The sequence below is a fragment of the Scophthalmus maximus genome, chromosome 20 (assembly GCF_022379125.1).
Source record: "Scophthalmus maximus strain ysfricsl-2021 chromosome 20, ASM2237912v1, whole genome shotgun sequence".
Classification (NCBI taxonomy): domain Eukaryota; kingdom Metazoa; phylum Chordata; class Actinopteri; order Pleuronectiformes; family Scophthalmidae; genus Scophthalmus; species Scophthalmus maximus.
This window is the reverse complement of record NC_061534.1, coordinates 7,311,491-7,332,409: the sequence shown is the minus strand read 5'-3', so window position 1 is coordinate 7,332,409 and position 20,919 is coordinate 7,311,491. Positions and strand designations below refer to the sequence as shown.

The 20,919-nt window shown below is 42.5% G+C and overlaps 2 protein-coding genes across 2 annotated transcripts in view; both read left to right on the top strand.

The window, feature by feature from the left end:
* The first annotated feature begins 214 nt into the window (after window positions 1–214).
* On the top strand, window positions 215–10,022 carry urm1 (ubiquitin related modifier 1). Its single transcript, XM_035607745.2, has 5 exons — window positions 215–258; window positions 1,570–1,640; window positions 6,787–6,868; window positions 8,810–8,858; window positions 9,443–10,022. Exons 1-5 carry the CDS (start codon window positions 224–226, stop codon window positions 9,509–9,511), a joined length of 306 nt encoding a protein of 101 aa, XP_035463638.1. The 5' UTR covers window positions 215–223; the 3' UTR covers window positions 9,512–10,022.
* Window positions 6,792–20,919, top strand: part of cercam (cerebral endothelial cell adhesion molecule) — a 27,869-nt gene continuing 13,741 nt past the window's right edge. The window contains exons 1-4 of the mRNA XM_035607743.2: window positions 6,792–6,868; window positions 8,810–8,858; window positions 11,671–11,851; window positions 18,638–18,794. The gene's annotated coding sequence lies outside the window, so the exon portion shown is untranslated. The remainder of the gene's footprint in view (window positions 6,869–8,809; window positions 8,859–11,670; window positions 11,852–18,637; window positions 18,795–20,919) is intronic.

Here is a 20,919-nt window from a genome sequence, read left to right as displayed (position 1 = left end):
CATTATAAACCGTGTGCAACAATCTTTGTATGTGATTATGATCTAAGGAATTTTTAATTTGTAAAAAAAAAGGAGGAAAGAGAGAAGCTTAAAAATTATTTTTAAAATAACAATACATTCGTTAAAAGATATATACTGTTATTTTTTCGAAAAAATACGAAAGCGTGTCAGAGTACGTCACTTCCTACTTCCCGCGCCACCACTTCCTGTATGTGCCGACAACATGGCGGCCCCCGTAGCGATTCACCTGGAGTTCGGGTGAGTGAATTTAAATCCTTCTTTCACAGCTTGTCGTGTCGGATTAAGCTTCCTGTCCAAACCTGTGTCGAGGCAAACACGCCAGAAGACCGTTGCGTTGGTTTATTCTGATGTGGTTCGTTTAAAAAGACGTGGAATCTCTGTAGGAAGCAGCTGGTCCGTGAGTTTGTTTATGAAATGTCCATCGTCGTGAAGTCTCTCCTCTCCTCTCTCCTCTCCTCTCCTCTCCTCTGAGGAGGGTGGGTACAGACTGTGTGTTGTCATGTTATGTAAGAGGAGGGATGGAGGGATGGAGGGAGGACACTGACGTATGAACTTTAGACTCTGACTCGACTCAGACTTTAGGTCCCAACATGAAGAAGTGACCTACTTCAGACTTCTCTCCCCAAAGACTTGAATAGAATGATTTGCTGTAAGAGAAAAATAGGTAGACCCTAGTTTTGATTTGGAGAAACTCTGAGCAATAAAAACACAGCTAAGAAAAAGGCATCCTCACATTCTAGTGGGCGGTAACGTTCACATTTACTTTTCATGGTATATGCAATTTTATATGAGGGTGCACATGTGGTGTAATATTATATAATTCCCGGTTAAATTACTACAGTCAATTCCGGTTGTAACCCGGTGAGCCAGTGCAGCAGGTCAGTTGCATTTGTAAAAAAATTGTCCACAGGCAAACGACTGAACTAATTCATATTTTCTGTTTTTTTAATAGATTGTAGACAATTTTCCCAGTCATTAGCATTTGAAGCAGTTCTTTTAAAAAAAAGAATAACTGACAATTCACAAAAGCTTGTAAACTCAATAGAACTATCTAAAAATTGTGTGTTTATATAAATATATACACACATACGTACATATATGTAACTATAATCTCAAAGTTCTCTTACTCCTGACTGTGACTGCGACTTCAACCAAACAAGTTAACTCAGAGAGTGCAGAGCTCAAATGCCAAAGCTGGGGAATCCAAAAGTTTTGCTCTATCTCGCAGTACTGAAGAATCCTCCCAATCCGGATCCCTCCCAAAATTCAATCACCTGTTATCATGGCGCAAGCCTAACTTTTTATAAATCTTGCACCAGACACATGTACCACAACACCTTTCTTCCTGTCTGCCCTTGGCTCAGAGTAATGGCACCCAGGGATAAAAATGTTTTTAAAAATCATATGTAATCCTACAATGCTTTTATATCAGAACAGCCAGTGTTGATATGTGCCTTATTCTAAACCTGTGACATAGTGTACATGTAAAGACAAAAGAAACACACACATTAGTCCAATACATCTGTTGGACTCTTTGTCTTTGTCCAGAGGAGGAGCAGAGCTGCTTTTTAATGGCGTGAAGGAACATCATGTGACTCTTCCAATCCAATCGGAACCATGTGAGTATCAACCGACAACCTGTCATTTCCGTGTCATAACTAGAAGTATCATAAGTATTCTTTAGATTGAATTTTCCCTGATCAACAGTGTAGAGAGTTTTTGATCCTTTGCATCTGTCAGTGAGAACCTTCGGTGTGCAAGAACAACATTGCATTTGGTCCGTCAAGAATGGTTTCAAAGCAAATTCATTGGAAAAAATATTTTTTTTTACACTATACTATAATAGCATCACATATATTAAATGTATCTTTATCAATATTTCATATGGGACTTTTGAATGTTTTTATTGTGGATGCAAAAATTATATTTAACAATACTAGCACTCAAAACACGTGGAAATAAGGGTGCTATAGATATTTCCTAATCTTATATCCATTATCCTCCAATCATCTTCCCTTTTTTTTTCTCATCCTCTCACTCCTTTTATCGACCTCCTCTCTAACATGTGTGTGGCTGCCTGTTCTGCCTCTGAACTCATCCTTTCTGCCTCTTTCACTTGTAAATGTCACCCACCGATGCAGATGTCTTTGAATATGTGAAAGTGGGAGGTGAATGGGGGTTAAAGATAAAATAAATAAAATTATTTAAATAGTTTATTTTGTCTCTCAGTATTTTGGGGTGACGGAGCTCAAGTCATATTTCTTTTGTCTTAGGTCATTTTGGGCGTAGTTGGAGGGTGTGTATTCATTTTTCAATTCATAAAAAATTTCCGTCTCATGAGCAAAAATTATTAAATGTTATTTTGCCAAGGAATTCAGGTTACCTCCGTCACGGGTCACTAACTCAGCATGGAGGTCTGCACTTTATTCCCCTAACCCTGTTAATAACCTGGGTCGAGGACAAAATGTCTTGTGATTTCATATATTTGTGTGTGTGTGTGTGTGTGTGTGTGTGTGTGTGTGTGTGTGTGTGTGTGTGTGTGTGTGTGTGTGTGTGTTTCTGTGTGTGTGAGTGTGTGAGTGTGTGTGTGTGTGTGTGTGTGTGTGTGTGTGTGTGTGTGTGTGTGTGTGTGTGTGTGTGTGTGTGTGTGTGTGTGTGTGTGTGTGTGTGTGTGTGTGTGTGTGTGTGTGTGTGTGTGTGTGTGTGTGTGTTTCTGTGTGTGTGAGTGTGTGAGTGTGAGAGGGAGAGAGAACAAACGTGAAATATGTGTCTTTGGTATTTCACTAAACAAAGGGTGTTCATCCATGGCACTGATGTTACCACGACAACAAAAAGACAAAAGTTGACCAGAGCAGGGAATGTCAGCCTTATGACCTTGCTGCACAAGCCGACCTGTGTGTGTGTGTGTGTGTGTGTGTGTGTGTGTGTGTGTGTGTGTGTGTGTGTGTGTGTGTGTGTGTGTGTGTGTGTGTGTGTGTGTGTGTGTGTGTGTGTGTGTGTGTGTGTGTGTGTGTGTGTGTGTGTGTGTGTGTGTTTGTTTGTGTTTGTGTGTGTGTGTGTTAATATCAGAGGAGCACAGATATTTTGACGTAACACTTCCTGTCTGTATCGTGACCTAAAGTCTCGACTGGTTGTATGATCCTGAAAATGCTGCTCCGAACAAATTTCTCCTCATATATCCGTGTGTGTGTGTGTGTGTGTGTGTGTGTGTGTGTGTGTGTGTGTGTGTGTGTGTGTGTGTGTGTGTGTGTGTGTGTGTGTGTGTGTGTGTGTGTGTGTGTGTGTGTGTGTGTGTGTGTGTGTGTGTGTGTGTGTGTGTAGGGGGTGCAGATATAATTGGTTCTGAATCCTTCGTATTTCTCTTTGACCCCAGCCAGTGATTGATGACCCTCGACTGAAAGACCCCACCCCCACTCTTTCTCTCTCTCCCGTTCTTTATCTAACTCTCTCTCTCTCTCATATATTCAACAAAACCCCCGTGGTTTGAGGATCACACAATTTTTACCTCTTGTATCAGCAGAAAGATGGATGGCTCATACCCCCTCTCCCCCACCTCCACCCCCTTGCATGACAGTCATAATTGCACGAAGCCAGAAAAGCAAAAAGGAGAAGAAGGGGGGAACTGCACGCACAATAGAAAAAGTGGGCACGGTTTTGAATCGGCGTCAAAATGGCGCCTTTTCTTTTTCCCCTCCCCTCCATGTCTCCTTTTCCACCCACGCAACGCAGCGTTATCCCAAGATGCATTAGGAGCCCGTGACGCATTTTCTCCCTCTCTCTCATCTGTATGTTACCTAATTTTCTTTCCCCCTCTACCTGAACCGCAAAGTGCTATCGAAACCCTTCACCTCTCAGTCCTTTATGTGTCATCCTTCTTTCCTTTCAACGCTCCAACTCATTTTTTCTAGACATTCACCTTCATCTTTCGTACAGTTCATTTATACACCAATAAGCCAGTTACCTATTTTAATGTTAATCGGTGTTTGACTCAAATCTGTAGACACGCGTCACCTTTTTACAAGAGGTCAGCACCTGAGGACTATGTCTTGTAATTAAAAAGCTTAAATGGTGAAAGTTTGAATTATTACCAACCTGTTTACTGAGCTCAAGTTACATGTTTATTTTCTTTGTTCAGTCGGAGACACATAAAAGGGCAAAAGATGGAAAGAGCCGAAAGAGACTAAGAGGGTTGAGGGAGAGCAGGTTTTTGCCATGTGAGAGAATGGGAGGGTGTGTGAGACGGAGAGAGCAAATTTAAAAGGAATGGACGAGAGGATGAAAAGAGCGAATAAGGGGTAATGGTGGGGAAAAATACCAGTAGGCAGAGAGAGAGAAAGAGCAAAGGAAGGAGTCACCACAAAGAAGGAGTTATGACTGCTGTAGTGATTAGTTCTGTTTTTAGCCCCGCAGAGGTGCAGGTCAATATTCATTGCCTTGTACCGTGTGTGTGTGTGTGTGTGTGTGTGTGTGTGTGTGTGTGTGTGTGTGTGTGTGTGTGTGTGTGTGTGTGTGTGTGTGTGTGTGTGTGTGTGTGTGTGTGTGTGTGTGTGTGTGTGTGTGTGTGTGTGTGTGTGTGTGTGTGTGTGTGTGTGTGTTAGGGGAGGTGTTTGTCTTTTTTTATGTGGAGGCCTGGAACCGTAGAAAACCAGCACTATCATTATACAACTGAGCTGGCAGAAAGCACAGCAATTAACCTACACACACACACACACACACACACACACACACACACACACACACACACTCACACACATAGTCTGTTGCCCTCATAGCCACAGTGACCAGGCAGGTGCCTCTACAAACCTTTTTTTTCTTCTTTCTCCACGAATCATTTCCTTTTTGTTAGAAGTACAATGAATCTGGGTTTTTTTTAAATAAAGTTTTCTGATTTTATATTTTATTTGATCTTATCCTGTGGGTATTTTTATTTGATATTTTGTACACTGTGCTGCTTGATTGTGATCGGACAACTGTACTGTCTGTACACAATGAACTATGGAACACGACTCCACAGTTAAATAAAAAAATTCAAAAAGTGGTCAGATGTGGGGACCCAGTTTTGAAATTGAAAACACATTTAGCTCTTTGAAAACAACACCTCTCTCTATTGATAAGTTTAGTGTTGGTGAATTTGTCGAAAAATGTCCGATACCAGACGGTCTCAGTAAATTTTAATGTAAACATGCCTTCTGTATCAATAGAATAATTAATGAAGACTAAAGCAACATCCAAATTTGGCTCCATTAAAAGAGTGCATTTTTAAAAATGAATGCATCTCAGGTTAGGAGTGATTTTTTTTGAACTGATGTCTGGGATATTAGCTCTGCCTTTGATTCAGCTGAACCTTTGAATCTCTGAGTGGTTCGCCGCCTACCTGCTACAGCGTCGCCGCTCTCCTTACACCTGGCTCGGGATGACTCACTGTCGTCCTCTTACTCTCGCATCTGCTGCTGCTGCTGCTCGTCTCCTCGTCTCCTCTCGCTCTCCTGTAGAGTATTTGCTCTTTCTCTCATCTATTTATTTACTCTCTCTTCACGCATTTCTGTTTCTCGTCTCCTGTGTTCTTTCAGTCTTGTGTAAACAGGCCAAGGAGGTTAGTACTGTTAAATGTAGGCGTGGGTGTGTCTGTTTCTGTATTTTTGTGTTTGATTGTGATTTCAGTTCTGCTCTTAAATGTTATTGTGAGTCTCCATGCACATGGACATTAAGGACACAGCTGTGTTCACACACACCCACACACACCTGAACTCACAACCACGAAACAGTTGCAAGAAAACCGTTGTTGTTGCTTTTTTTTTTTTTTTTTACTGCATTCACCTGATTTTTGTCCACATCATAACTCAGATTTTATAAGGAAACACGCCAAGCACTATGACACACCCACAAACTCTCGAAGGCCCTTTTAAAAAGGCTCCAATCTTCATGTTAACGATAGCCATAACTATAATATATTCATTGTTGGTTGTTTAGTGGGGATTTGTCCTAAAACCTCTCATTGTCGTTGCCTTTCTGGCCGTCGCTCGGTCTGAGCGAGGCTCAACCCATTGTTGAGACGAGGTCAATGTGATTGTTCAAGAGGTCACACTCGGGAAAATTCAAGCATCGTTGATATTCAGGCCCAGGCGGGGAAAAAAGCTGAGCATTTAATGTCAAATCTAACAAAAGAAAATTGTGGTTGTGAAATAGGATTTTGTCGCTACAAGTATGAGGGTAGGGAAAGATATAATTGGATTTCAGTTTTAAAGGTGTACATGATGTTAGAAAGTGTCTTGATATTGTGTTTCCTTCATTTTTTAAAATTTAAAATGTCAGATTGTCCGCAGAGTTGTTTCTGAATTTACACACGCAAAGCATTCATTTGAATTCTCTCTAACCAAGGTGAACAATGTCGCTCTTGGTCATTGACATCAGTCAACCCTCCCCCAATTTCCACTTGTGCCCCCCCCCCCCCCCCAAAACATACACATACACTCATAAATATACATTCACACACACACACACACACATATGCAGCCTCGTCCCGCCTGGTGCCTCTGTCGCGTCACATCGACCGGGGGGCTGGATCCATGCACCTTGACCCTTAACCCCTAACCTGTGACCTCTGTTGTCTGGCTGTGTGTGTGTGTGTGTGTGTGTGTGTGTGTGTGTGTGTGTGTGTGTGTGTGTGTGTGTGTGTGTGTGTGTGTGTGTGTGTGTGTGTGTGTGTGTGTGTGTGTGTGTGTGTGTGTGTGTGTGTGTGTGTGTGTGTGTGTGTGTTCGTTCTAGGGGACGTGAAGCAGCTGCTGGTCTGGATCCAACGGAGCCTGCTGAAGGAGCGGCCTGAACTCTTTGTCCAAGGAGACTCTGTGTAAGTGTGTATGTATGTGGTTATGCACTTGACACACACTTCATCTGTGCACGGCAATGCAACCTTATATGTTATATATGACACCAAGAGCTCATCTGCCAAATATTGCTCTCTACCAAACCAGATCTTGAGTCTTTCTAAAGCATTTTTTTTCTCCTGCTGCTTGAAACTGCTGAAATGCTGAGAAGGGGAAAAAAAGACAGTCTACCCTTCAAGTTATAGGTTTCAGTATGATGATTACCTGTGTGCAAGTGTGTGTTTGAATACACACGTATGTATGTTTGTGTGTGTGTGTGTGTGTGTGTGTGTTTGGGCCCAGGGCTCACAGCAGTCTTATAGGACTGGCTGACTTTTACAGCTGCCTTTGTGCGGGACTATTTATAGCACCACCTAACCAATGAATGGAGAAAAAAAAGCTAGGCTACCTATAAACCTTATAGATTAGATGTGTGTGTGTGTGTGTGTGTGTGTGTGTGTGTGTGTGTGTGTGTGTGTGTGTGTGTGTGTGTGTGTGTGTGTGTGTGTGTGTGTGTGTGTGTGTGTGTGTGTGTGTGTGTGTGTGTGTGTGTGTGTGTGTGTGTGTGTGTGTGTGTGTGTGTGTGTGTGTGTGCGTGTGTGTGTGTGTGTGTGTGTGTAAACTTTGTGTTGGCATCACACACTTGTTTTTAAGCAAACCATCATAATGTTTCTTCATTATCTTTTTAAAAGAGATCTATGGGTCCTGTGTGTGATTAGTTTACAATCGTTACTTTTTTTTGCCCCTTCCTATTCTTTTGTTGTGTGTGTTGGTGTGTTGGTGTGTTTGTGTGTTTGTGTGTGTGTGTGTGTGTGTGTGTGTGTGTGTGTGTGTTTGTGTGTGCGTGTGCGTGCGTGCGACGTTTGTTCTCACAGCTTCCTCTTACATTGCCCTTTCTCATTGACGTCATAGAGCATGTGCGAGGTTGAGAGGAGCTTGTTTGAACTACATGCGAGGCAACAGTATCTGTTTTAGGTTTCTCATCCGCACATATAAACTCTCTCAGCTTTGAGGAAAAAATACACACACATCTGTTCAGAAGAAATGCAACCAGAGGTGGCTGTTGTTACCCTCCCCCATTATCCCCATTATCCTCTTTCGAAGGGTGGTGATTTTTTTTTTTTGTGTATGTTATTTTTGGGCCCCCATTAATTTCCAGTGACAGTTTGTTTTCCTCCATTTTCTCCCTTTTTTATTGTTTACACCACCACTTTTATGTGATAAAAAAACATGATTATGTTCGGTCCTCTTTAGCCAGAAGGCGATATGGGAAATAGTGACTGGTAATGAATATTTAGAGACAGAGCACTTTAAATGACATAACACACAAAAACACATTTACTGGCATGAATTTACCAGTGATTTTTTTCTGTACACACACACACACACTAACACTGGTTGTCTTTATGCCATACTGTTGACTGTTTGTTTTTTACACATATTTTTTATGATTTTTTTTCTAGTTGATTTCAGATTTATCTTTATCTTTTTATTTAATTAAAACTTTTAGTGATTTGATTGGAATTGTGAGCCAGAAAACAAGGCTGAATTGTATTGCATTAGCAGGAATTTCATTAGTAATATATATTTTTTTCCAAACGTGGTGAATTTTAAAGACTTTTATTCAGAGACAAGATTAAAGCAATATTTCTTTTCTATTTCACTTTTATTTAACATTGGTAAATTTCGGCTGTGGCACTTCTTTAACTAATTAAACAATTTTGCGTCATATTTTCAAATCAACTTGAATGTTTTCTCTCTATTATATATACAAAGTTAGTATATGTGACTGTTTGCATGAGCTGTTTATATCTGTCTGTATCTTTTACACACGTGTCTGTCTGTCTGTCTGTCTCTCTCTCTGTCGGTCTGTCTGTCACCTTTGGGAAATGCTTCTGACTCAAAAACGGTTTGTTTTCCCGCAGGAGACCTGGGATTCTGGTGCTTATCAATGATGCGGACTGGGAACTAATGGTGAGCACTGGGAGCCATGTTCACTGTCAGACGCTGAAATGTGTGCGCGCGTATGTGTTTTTTTCTTGTAGTATTTAAAACGTTATATTTTTCAGGATGCGCTATTTTCGGTGTTTATTGTTTTTGAGATCATGCATACAGCAGTGTTCACTTCTTTATCCTACGTGCACAGATCCCCATAAAATGCACATGTGGACGTTTAAATCAGGAACAGGAAGAGTGTGTGTGTGTGTGTGTGAAGGTTAGCCTATATGTGCACTGATGCTGAGATAGTTCATTTTCTCTGCGTCAGTTAATGTTTCATATAATTTGGAAGCAGCTGCAAGACCAGTTTGTCCTTGGGGTATCATATCTGAGCACATATTTACATGCGCAGACCGTCTGAATGCTTCAATTTGAATCCATTGATTCAATTACAGGACTCGACACAGGATGTAAATGAAATGAAAAGTTTGCTATTGATTGGACCCCAAAGGGAACGGTGGGAGTAATGCACGTATTTGTATTGGTAAACACACATATTTCTCCTTTGCTCGTACAGATGTTTGGGTATTGAGCGTGTCTGTGTGTTTTCTCAACCTCAGGGGGAGCTGGATTACCAGCTACAAGACCAAGACAACGTTGTGTTTATTTCTACTCTTCATGGCGGATAGAAAAAAAAAAGAATGTGCACAAACATATCCCTGACTTCTCTGTAACCCCCTTTTTCGCTCCGCATCCTCTGTGCTCGTCAGTCCCTCCCCCCCCCCCCCCCCCCGCATCCCAACAACACGAAACCCTCTGGGACGCCGTGAACGTGTCAACCTGCACCTTGACGACTGAGGTGATTGATGTTCGTCTGCAGGAATGAAGGGGAATTCAAAGATTGGTAACTGAAAAACAATGTGGATTCTGTGAGACGGGAATTCTCCGGACCTTCACGTAAATACCAACACTTTTTCTCGTTGTTTTTTTTGGATCAAATTGGACAGGCTCTGGACGGGCAGTAGTATAAAGCTCTGGTCGTACTGGTCATCGTACAGAGTGTGTATCACCTACACTCTGTGTGTTTGTCCTTTCACATCTCCGCAGTGTCTCTTCCAGCATCAAGAATATAAGAGACACAATGACCTCATCTTGATTTAAAATGTCTTTCGGCCGAAGATAATATTAAGGGAAAGGTAACACTCAAACACCCATTTATTAAACTCGCGTTTATAAGCTGTATATAAAACATATTTTCATAACAATGATATAGTTACATGCAGATATGGTGCTATTTTGAGTGTTTATTTATGTATTTGTCAATGAATATTTTTTTTATATGATTATCTATTTATACGCTAGCAACCAATGAAGGATGATTCACAGGTGGAGATATAGTTGTTGACAATTACATTAATAAACATCCCAAAAATGTATTATATTAGCATTTAAATACACGTACTTACACCTACATAAGTGTATTAATACACTATTTAATGTTTATATGCTGCTTATAAATTCTCATGTTAGTGTTACCCAAGAAAATTATTATTTTTTAGTCGCATATTTTCCGATTATAAGGTTGTTGTTGTTTTTTTTACTAATTTTGAGTATTATATCCTAAAAAATAAAAATGTTTAAAAAAAACGTTTTTTCTGGGATTTTAATTAATCAAAGGTTTTTATTAAAGGGATAACATGTTTATTTTGTTATTATTAGTTATTTTTTTCCTATATACATGAGTGGAGGGCACATTCTTAATAATTGCATCAGTGTTAACAACTGAAATTAAATTTAGTAATAACACATCAGGAAAATGTCGTACTGAATATTTCCTATTCTCATGTAGCTATCTCCTTAATTTAGAACAATGTTTTCTAAATGTCTACCTCTTGTCATTATGAAATTGGTTATCTAATGTGAAGGTTATCCTCTAAAAAAAGATTCTGTACAGTATATGACGTATTTTTACTGTACTCTCTCTCTCTGTGCAATGTCGCCATAAAATCCTGTGGCAGCTTCATGCAGCCACAAGCTGCCACCCTGTGTGCCACACACACGCGCACACACACACACACACACACAGGCCCATAACCAAACACTTTTCTAAATCGTTACAGTGGGAGTTTATACCTGATCGATTTAAGCCTCAGCTCTGAGATCACACTGCACTTTTAGGCTGATTTGACGAGACTTTGGGGAGGTGTTACTGTCCTGCAGCCACACTCGGATGGAATATTCATAAGAGGGAAGGAGGAGGAGGAGGCGGGGGACGGGCTACAGGACCACTGCGGGAGGTCGAGCTCTAGCCTCCGGGCTGTCCTCCCCTGAACGCCCGGGGCGACCTAAAACCTTTTCTCGGTTGTGGAGTCCGATTTGCAACGGGAAACCGGCCGATAATGGGCCGCTAGAAAGGAAATGCTAATGAGGCTGCGAGGGGGTTAGAAGGAAAATATGTAGCCCAGTGTCAGGCCCTGAGACACTGTGTGTGTGTGTAGGGAAGAGATGATGAAGATCATGTATCTGCATATGTGTGTGTGTGTGTGTGTGTAGGGAAGAGATGATGAAGATCATGTATATGCATATGTGTGTGTGTGTGTGTGCGTGTAGGCGTGGCGCCTCTTACAGGCCACCATTTTAAAATGTCCCTTTTTTTCCGCCCTCTATAATTATTTGTGTCAAAGTGTTGAAAACATCAAAGATTGCAAAGTGTATGGATATTTGTAAAGCGTGTAACATTTCGTGCCATAGTCTACACATCGCGTGACCACGATTCGTGCGCAAATCAGGTTTGCGCCCACATTGTCTTCCCTCTCTGACGATGCCGCTTGTGATTTTTGTCTTGCAGTTATAAATAGGCTGCCTGCGGTGCTTCCGTCGGTCCTGCAGGGTCTGGACTCTGGACTGTGATACCTGAGGCACCCGAGGCACCTGAGGCACCGTTCACTCTGTGCACAGGCTGCACACGTGCACTGACTGGCTGAGGAGAGCTGGTGCTGATGGTGACGATGCTGCTGCTGGTGGTGTTGGTGAGAGAGTCCACCTGTCCTCACGATCACACACATCACACACACACACACACACATCACACACACACACACACACGCTCATCCACACACACACACACACACACACACACACACACGCACACACACACGTGTCATAACGACTCTGTGCAGTTCAGGTTACAACGGTGGGAATAAAAAGTCCCTGTGATCTCCGGCAAACAGCCATAAAGTAAACATTAGCCAATAAAAATAAAGCACTGGATTATGATTAAACATAATCACATTGATTTAGTGTTTTCCTTTTAACTATGCAGGCTGACATGCAGGATGGCCATATCGTTACGTGTGTGTACGTTTTATTAAGTACATTGAAAACTGCAGTATTTATCCTTCATATTCCCATTATGGTGAAACGATTTCTCTTTTTCGTTCACTATTTTTTGTGTGCATGATGTCTTATAATGTGAGATTGTTAACTAAACACAATGACACCCTGTCTGCTTGTTTTTTTAATGCGTAAAAGCAAATATTGCCCTCGTGTTGTTGCTGTTGCAGCCATAGGTTCCCACACACTCCCCTGCAGTGAGAAGCTGAAGACATGTTGGTTGGTTGGTTGGTTGGTTGGATGGATGGGAACAAAACACTGGAACACTAGAAATGTGCAGCTCGAAACAATCCGAAGAATCACGATCTTGTTGCGTTAAAAAGCCCTAATTCAGAAGCGTTTCATCAGGATGTTACAGGCTGCATTTTTACCCACTACAGCCTGCTGATTATTATCTAAATGTTTTTTCAATAATAGAAAACGCTGCTATACAGTTTTTGTTGTTGTTGTTGTTGTTGTTGTTGTTGTTGTCGTCGTTGTCGTTGTTGATATTATTATAATAATAATTTGCCTAAAACGCAGAAGAACACGAGCACGAACCTTAGATTTGTGCAGAACAAGCTTCATATAGGATGTTAAAATAAATAACATGCGGTTGTAATTTTAAAACTGAACGAAAACGATCCTACTATAAGAATTTTTTTTTTAAACCCAGGGAAGACGAATCTACTCCACAATGGACACAGAAGTATTTCTGGACAAGAGCAAACACGATGCACTAATCCCGTTTTAAGAAAGGTTAGCCTTTAATGTTTGTGTGTGTGCGTGTTTGTGTGTGTGTGTGTGTGTGTATGTGTGTTGTTTCGAATGAATTAGTGTCTATAATTGAGGGAGAAAAATGCATTTTTTAAAGACATATTTGAAATAAGAAAACATTTTTAGAGCTGAGGTATTTTATATATATTTTTTGCATTAACCTATAACCATTAAAAACCTTTGTTGTTTTTATTATTTGATAAGATTAATATTAGCACAAATTATACATCGATTTTTACTATGATAACAATCAGATTTAGGCAATTTACAAGCTGTCAAATTATTATTTTTGAAACAATAAGGTACACAAAACGTTGGTGTACCTGGTGTTTGTGTTAAAATAATGAAGGCCTGTGTGGTGAACTGCTGCAGGAGCCACTTTGGACTCATAGCCTCACATGCTCCAAGTATATCTTGATTAATTATTAGAAATCATTTAAGAAACAATTTTCCAGGCAAAATTGAGCCATTCTAACGAAAAGCCTGATTGTCATCTGCCTCGATTCGTTTGCATTCATCCTCCTCGTCCACGACTCCATGTACATGTGGTGACACGGGCCAGGTTTTTTTTTTTTTTTCTTCCTTTTTTTTTTGTAGCTTCGCTCATCTCAACGCGAGCATCTGTGCTGCATGTGAGCATTCAGCTTAGTGCTCTCTGCTGTTTGCCGAACACAGTCGATACATCGACGCCTCCGGTCGATAGTTGCCATTTAAAACAAACAGTCTTCATTAGATCTTCGACAAAGTGTAAATACCAATCGGGGCCAAAACCGCGACGCACACGAAGGGAGCGACGCACGAAAGAAAAAAGAAAAACACATTACATGAGGCAGAAGTAAGGTTTCCTCCACTTTATTGGCCCAGTCCCGCGTCTTTTTTTCTTTCTTTCCCGTTTCCCTTTTTTCCTCCACAAACGTGCAAAACGGTGGTGTGCATCTTACCTGACGCGAGACAGTTACTAGAACAAGAAAGGGGACTTAAAGGCCCTCTTCGGTGGGGTGGCTCGGAGGCCCACCGTCCCCTCGGATGTGGCGTCGGGCCAAAGGCAGCGGTTGATGAATGTGAGTCTGCAGCAACAGATGTCCATACACAATTCTTGGGGGTAAATTTGAGTTGACTCAAGAATTGCGTTTGGACAATCAACCGCTAAAGACTCCGCGTTGCCCCTTTCTGCCGAGATGAAAAAAAAGGGGGGGGGGGGGGGAGAAGAAATGGAACATTTGATTATTTAAATCACAAGTGAGTATACAGGGCAGTTAATGTATAGGCCCATGGGTGCACCTGCTACAACTGCTTAAATGCCCTTTGACAGTATTGGCTCATGTGTCTGACACTGGAAACTGTTTCCTTTCCCCTTTCTCTCTCTCTCCCCCCCCCCCCCCACTACAAGATGGAGAGTTGCAGCACTGTGCATTATTTTTGACATTCTCACTGCTCAGCATTGCCTCTTGGATTCGCCTTTCCATTTGAAAAAAAATCAGCTTTTTCACTGTGCATATCCAACAACACTGAGCTGTTGCACCAAAACCTCAATGTAGCCTAGTTTTTTTTTGGGGGGGGGGGGGGGGGGGGTGAGGAAGAGGGGATGAGAAACATTTAAATACAGCCTGTTGTGCAACTTTCCTCCCAAACTCATCCCTTCTGTTTGTCTCATCACATTATTTCTCCCCCCCCCCCAATGATTTGATCTTGCTAATGTTGCAGTCATAAGCACTTTGTGACTTTTTTTGAAAGCATCCTGAAACACACACTTCTTAATCCCCCACACTATTTTCTCTCTTCGTGCCTTTGCACTGGTTTGCTAAAGTTAACCCCCAAGTCTGGCCGCACATCTCCGGGGCCTTAAGATGGCTGAACGGCCATCGCAATCTTGAAGGAAAATGTCATCTCCTTTTTGCTTCAGCATTCACGGTCTCACTTTTGAAGTGTCTCACGGGGAGGACGGAAAATATATATATAAATATATATATATATATATATATATATATGAATCAAACTGCTCGATATAGACTTATTCGTTTTTTTTAAAGTCCGAGGTGAGAATGTGCAGGGGAAAAAACGCCATTCCTGCACCTGCTGTGTTGAGGAAAGACTGTTCAGTTCTGGTGCCTCAGGATGCACAATGCCTCTCTCCACGGGTGTTAAATCTTCCTATCTGAAGGAGAAGAAGAAATACTTGCAGCGTTCGTGTTCTTCCCCCTCCGGTGTTCTATATGGCTGCTGGTGGAACCGGGGGGAAAAAATGCATAGAAAAGAAGGAAACCCCTTAGTTCCCCTTTGGTGCGTCCTTGGTTCGTTTCCCAAGACGAGCGTTCTCTCTGCTCCGTCCAAACGCCCCCCGCCCCCCCACAGCGAGCGGCGGCGGATGGTGACAAAAAGAGGCTGAGGAGCAGGAGAGGGGGAGCGGGGGCTTCGTCCACTCCGGACAGACGCTCGTGCGCCTTCCTCCCCGTGCATCCTTCCTCCGCGAGTCTGGCTGACTGACCGACCGACCGACCGACCGGATGGATGGAGGGAGGGATGGATGGATGGATGCCTCTCTGCCCTCCTGGCTCTTTCCTTTTACGCTGCTGCTCCAACAATGCGCGGCAGCGCGGCCGCGCCACGCAAGGCGGAGTGAGAGAGGAGTGGAGAGGCTCCTCGCTTGGTACTGAATTTGAATAACACCACGGGGTGATAAATGTCCATTGTACTGCTTAAGTAATGAATCTCCGCTGTCCTCTGTGTCACACACACACACGCACGCACACGCACGGACACACACTACACACACTACACGCACTACACGCGCGCGCGCGCACAGCAGCTGCGATGAGGGACCAGCAGCCCCTCTTAAAGACACAAGAGCCCTATTTTCTACCCCAAAAGAGATTACAATCCCGACACTGTTTACTCTCTGACCGCACTGCATGACGTTTGGTGTTCCTCTTGTGCCCCCCCCCCCCCTTTCTTTCGTGAGCAAACTATAGTGCAACGCCGTAACCAGGCACTTGGGCATAAAGCGGTGCCTTCAGCGCCATGTGCAGCCATTCTGCTGCAGGAAAAAAAGCCTGATACTGTATAGGCCTCTATGTGGCAAGTGTTGTCCGGAGAGTGACAGTAAAACGAGAGGATTATATGATGCCCATGTGACAGTGGACTGATGTGGGGGACAGACACCGTGTTGTGTTTTTTTTACACATTGAAAGAGGGTGAATCCCGATGTAGAAGAGCCCGTTCCGCACGGAAAGATTGCAATAAAAAGTCACAGAGAGTGCACAACTGCGGCGATTCGTTTGATTACAAGGCCAATGCAAGTGTTCCTATTATGCACTATAAATTCCTATAATGCCGCAATTTGTGCAGGCGCCCTTTTTTCCAGTCGTTTTCAAAATGTCAAGGTTAAGTCTTTCTGCCCTCGGCCGCAAAACCGGTTGAACCATCGACGCAGTGATTAATGAGATCAAATGAGAGCGTATTTTCACAGGCATTAAAACACAAAGTCTTAAAAGAACGCAGAACCGGATTAAAGAGACTCATTGGCAGTTTTTTCTTCCCGTTTGAACACGTCGACAACTGCATTCTGAGCAGTGAAAATGCACATCCACACGCTCTGTGATGTTCATGCATAACACGGGTTTTGTATAAATGCCCCAATATGTGGCTATAATTTAAAAAAAGAGAGACTGAGAAAGAAGCCTTAACCCATTGTCTCTCTCTCTCTCTCTCTCTCTCTCTCACACACACACACACACACACACACACACACACACACACACACTGGAATCAGGATCAAACCCATCCTCATGTCGTGCATATCAGCACTAGTGAATGCTGCGTTTGCGCTGCAGCTTTTTGATGCTCACAAACGCCTCTCTCTCTCTCTCTCTCTCTCTCTCTCTCTCTCTCTCTCTCTCTCTCTCTCTCTCTCTCTCTCTCTCTCTCTCTCGCTCCCTCACTAATAAATCATCCTGACTGATCCCGCCCCGGGCGCAGGGGGGTCCTCCTCTTTAAAGCTCAATCCGTTTTTCCCTTTTCATCCCTCTGAAGAAGCCGAGTTAACCTCTCCTGATCCACAGGGCCGGAGCCTCTCTCCAGCCTCAGCCCGCCTCTCATTCACTCAGCCAGTCACTCATTCATTGCTCTTTTTTTTTTTTTTTGGAGTGTTGAAAAACAAACCCCTCCATCTCCACTCATCTCCCTCTCCTTCTCTCTCTGCCTTTTCATGCCCTGACTCTCCTGAAGGCGGGAAACCAGTAAGGGGGGGGGGGGGGGGGGCAGTGGAGTCAAGAGGGTCCACTGTCACTCTCACCTTGACACCCACTCACTTATGATGTCATGTGGACGCAAAGAGTTTTGATACTACTTAAATTTAGTGGATGCAGAGAGAAGATTTTTTCTTTAATCTCATGAACACATTGAATATATATTATATATTATATAAGATCACGGAGACATTTGCACAATGAGTTTGTTCTTAGACCGTAGCCTGTGTAGCAAAAAGGGGCCGACAGCTCAACAAGTGCTGCACATGATGATGTGCAGTGTGACAAACTTTTTGTGGAGGAGAAAAACATCTTTAGTTTCCGGAAAGGAAATTCTTAAAATATGATGAGATACATTAGCCAGGTAAAGGAGAAGAAATTATTTTTGGAGTGTTCTTTTTATTGTTGCTGTGTGTAAAAAAACAACAAAAACAAAAACAACAACACCGTGCTGAATGTGACCAGCTGATTAAAATTGGTCAAAAAGGCTAAATAGCAGAAAAAATCTAGACACTGTCGACCGGCCTCAGTTGTTGAATTTAAGGCCTTTTAGCTCAGTGGCTTTCATGTGGGCTGTTAGTCTTGGTGGTGTATAGTAGGGGTATGTGTGTGTACACAGAAACAGTGGGGAACCGCTGCACTCGACGCGGGGGCCACTGTGCTCCCCTCCATTCACAAATCAATGTTTAACCCGGTGGCTAAAAGGCCTGGCAGGGGAGAGGGAGGCCCAGTCGGCGGGGTGGGCTATGAAACTATGCCGCTGAGCGACGGAGAGGAGAGAGAGGACAAAGGGAACAGGGGAATCCTTGAAATAAACCTCCTCTGGTGAAGGCATCTCCTCCCTGCTGCTAGGGCACAGCTATGGAGGATGCAGAGCAGGGCAGCGAGGTTAGAGAGAGAGATGGAGAGGCAACGCTGTGGCAGAGAATGTCATTGAAATTTATAGTTGGGAAGGATGTTCAGGCAAGACGGGGCATAGTCAAACGGACAAAGGGGCACATTGGGAGGAGAGTTTCCGAAACAGGCTCGGTGGACTGAACACAGTTCCTCTGTCCATGTGTTTACCTGCTATTGCACTATATGTGTCTGAATGGAACTTTATTTATAGGAGCAGCGGTGCGCTCATTTCATCCAGCGAGCATTTAAACGGTCGCATTTGTTCATCCGTACTGGCCGCTTGCAATATTTAGGTGAGCAAATGTTGGAGATACAGGCAGGAAATAACGATGCGCAACCAGGGGCGTCAAAAGGAGACGGTCAGCGAGCGCAGGAAAGCAATTGCCTTAGTCTTAAGGCCGTGACACACAAGAGGGTCAGGTTTCAATCTCACCATGAACTCATTCTGTGTCCCGTAGTCGGATATGATATCATGCATTTGTTTAGCTTTTTGCTAATTCGTTTGCCTTTTTGCCCATTTTGCAGGTCAGCTATTCGATGAGTTCGGCGAGATTTGGAAGGAGACAAATCTCACATCTACATTTGTTTCAACGTCCAGTGAAACATGACAGGAGGTTCCTGAACGGGCTCTGTTAGGGTCAAGGAATTTGGCATGTGACCCAAATCACTGAAAAGGGTTAAGGTTAGTGTGAAGTTTTTCTTTGGTGTGAGAAAAGTTGACTCATCAGAGATCACAGGTGCCGGACTGGATAAAACAAATCTTGAAGAATCGTCAAACTGGCATAATGGCTGAGATTAAAAGAGGAAAAGCTCTCTTATATAATGCAGGCTGAGTGTGTCCTGCTACTTTCACTCCTCACCCTCTTACTCCTCCTACGCCACCATCACACACACACACACACACACACACACACACACACACCCCCTCACACACACACTCCTTCCCCCCAAGCATGCCGCTGCCTAAACATCCCCCTGAATTCTTTGACAGTAGCTGCGCTGTTGCTTGGCAACGAGGCGACGGACAGCGTCATCCGGGGAGTAACAGAGAAGATGAGAAGCAGAGAAAGTCTACGTTAATCTCGCCATTACTTTGTGGGGATCACGGGGCACGAGGGTGTTCACCAAAAAATCCGGTAAATTGTTAGTGTACATCAACGGTTGCGATAATAAAAAGCGAATCCACCTTTGAATGATCGTGCTGGGTTTGAAATAGAGTTGGAAAAAAAAGCGAACATTCCCCAATCATGTGTCTGCACCAAACATCTCTGAACTAAAGCCACATAAAGGTGAAAATAGCGAAAAGAGAATGTTCTAGTATTTTATTATCTGGGGATATTCCCCTGTTCAAAACCTCTGCTTCTGTCAGGTTCACTGTCATCAATCACAAAACATCATAATTCACTGTGCAATCATTTTATTTGGCAACATATGTATATACATATATATATATATATATATATATATATATATATATATATATATATATATATATATATATATATATATAAACAATCAAATCATTAAAAAAATGTTTTGATGATGATCTGTTTCATATTCATGAGAACAGATAATACAATCATACCTGTATCCCTGACCTCATAATCTCATTATTCCCGGCATTGCCAGAGCATTTGGTCGGAGCATCAGTTTTTCTTCGTGCTGACTAAGTGGTGTCAAGTGAAGACTGGATTTGTATGTGCACTGCTTATGTATTTTTTTTATTTTTTTTTTTACTCAAGCAATTCTGTTTAAGTGCTTGACTCCAAAAAAAGAGCACCCAGCCTTCTGGCCTGGCTTTCAATTTATCCATACTGCTGTCGGCTCCACACAACATCCCCTCTTCACACTCCTCATTGTGAACCGACACATAACGTCTGTGAGCTCGAGTATGTGATTTATGGCCTCGCACAGGAAAACAAACACTGACTTGACTCATATTTGATTTGCAGAAATACTGTTAGGAAATGTATAGTCTTGTTACATTAGTTCAACATGTTAGTGAGCTACATGTGGAGAAAAAAAACATGACGTATTTCAAAAATAAAAATGCTGGTAGCTGAATGTAAGCTGCAACAAATTGTACACCCATAAAACCATAGGGAATATACTGTACACACGCAGTGGCTAATGTTTCTGTTATTCGAATGATCCTACAGATCATAGTTTAAATAACGTCTCGAGCATTTGCAAGGTTACATTTTTCTCAGTAACCTGACAGACACTGAACCCAGGGACTCTGCTTGCTAAAAATGAAGCAGTATCCTCAGTAACACCCTGCACAGCAGTTTACGGATTGACGCTGTCAGGTAAAAAAAAAATCTTGAGTTTCCCAAATATCAGCTGCAAAAGAGCCAAACGCTGCCTGTTGGAACTGCCACGAAATCTTGAGTCAATTAAAATATGAGTTTTGGATTTGGTTTTTTATAAGCCCAGGTTTGCTGAACCAGAAGACGATTGTGGAATAATTCCCTTTATAGTATAACTAATAACCCTGAGTGTGTCAAGCTGAGAATTAATCAATTAGTGGACTGTCAGAAAACCAGCTGATAACTGCTGATAATAATCAACTAATCATTTAAGTCATTCATCAAGAAATATGTTTGAGAAGCTGCATGTTCCAACATCTGTTAGCTTTTCTCTGTTCTACGTCATTGCATATTGAACGTCAACGTGTTTTGGGTGTGTTTTATGAACAATATTAGAAGAATGAAGATAATCTCCTTTAGTTCAAGTCACTAAGAGTTTCTCAGCAACGCACTGTGCAAAGAGCCCTCAAATGGATATGACTCCAAATAAAACACACG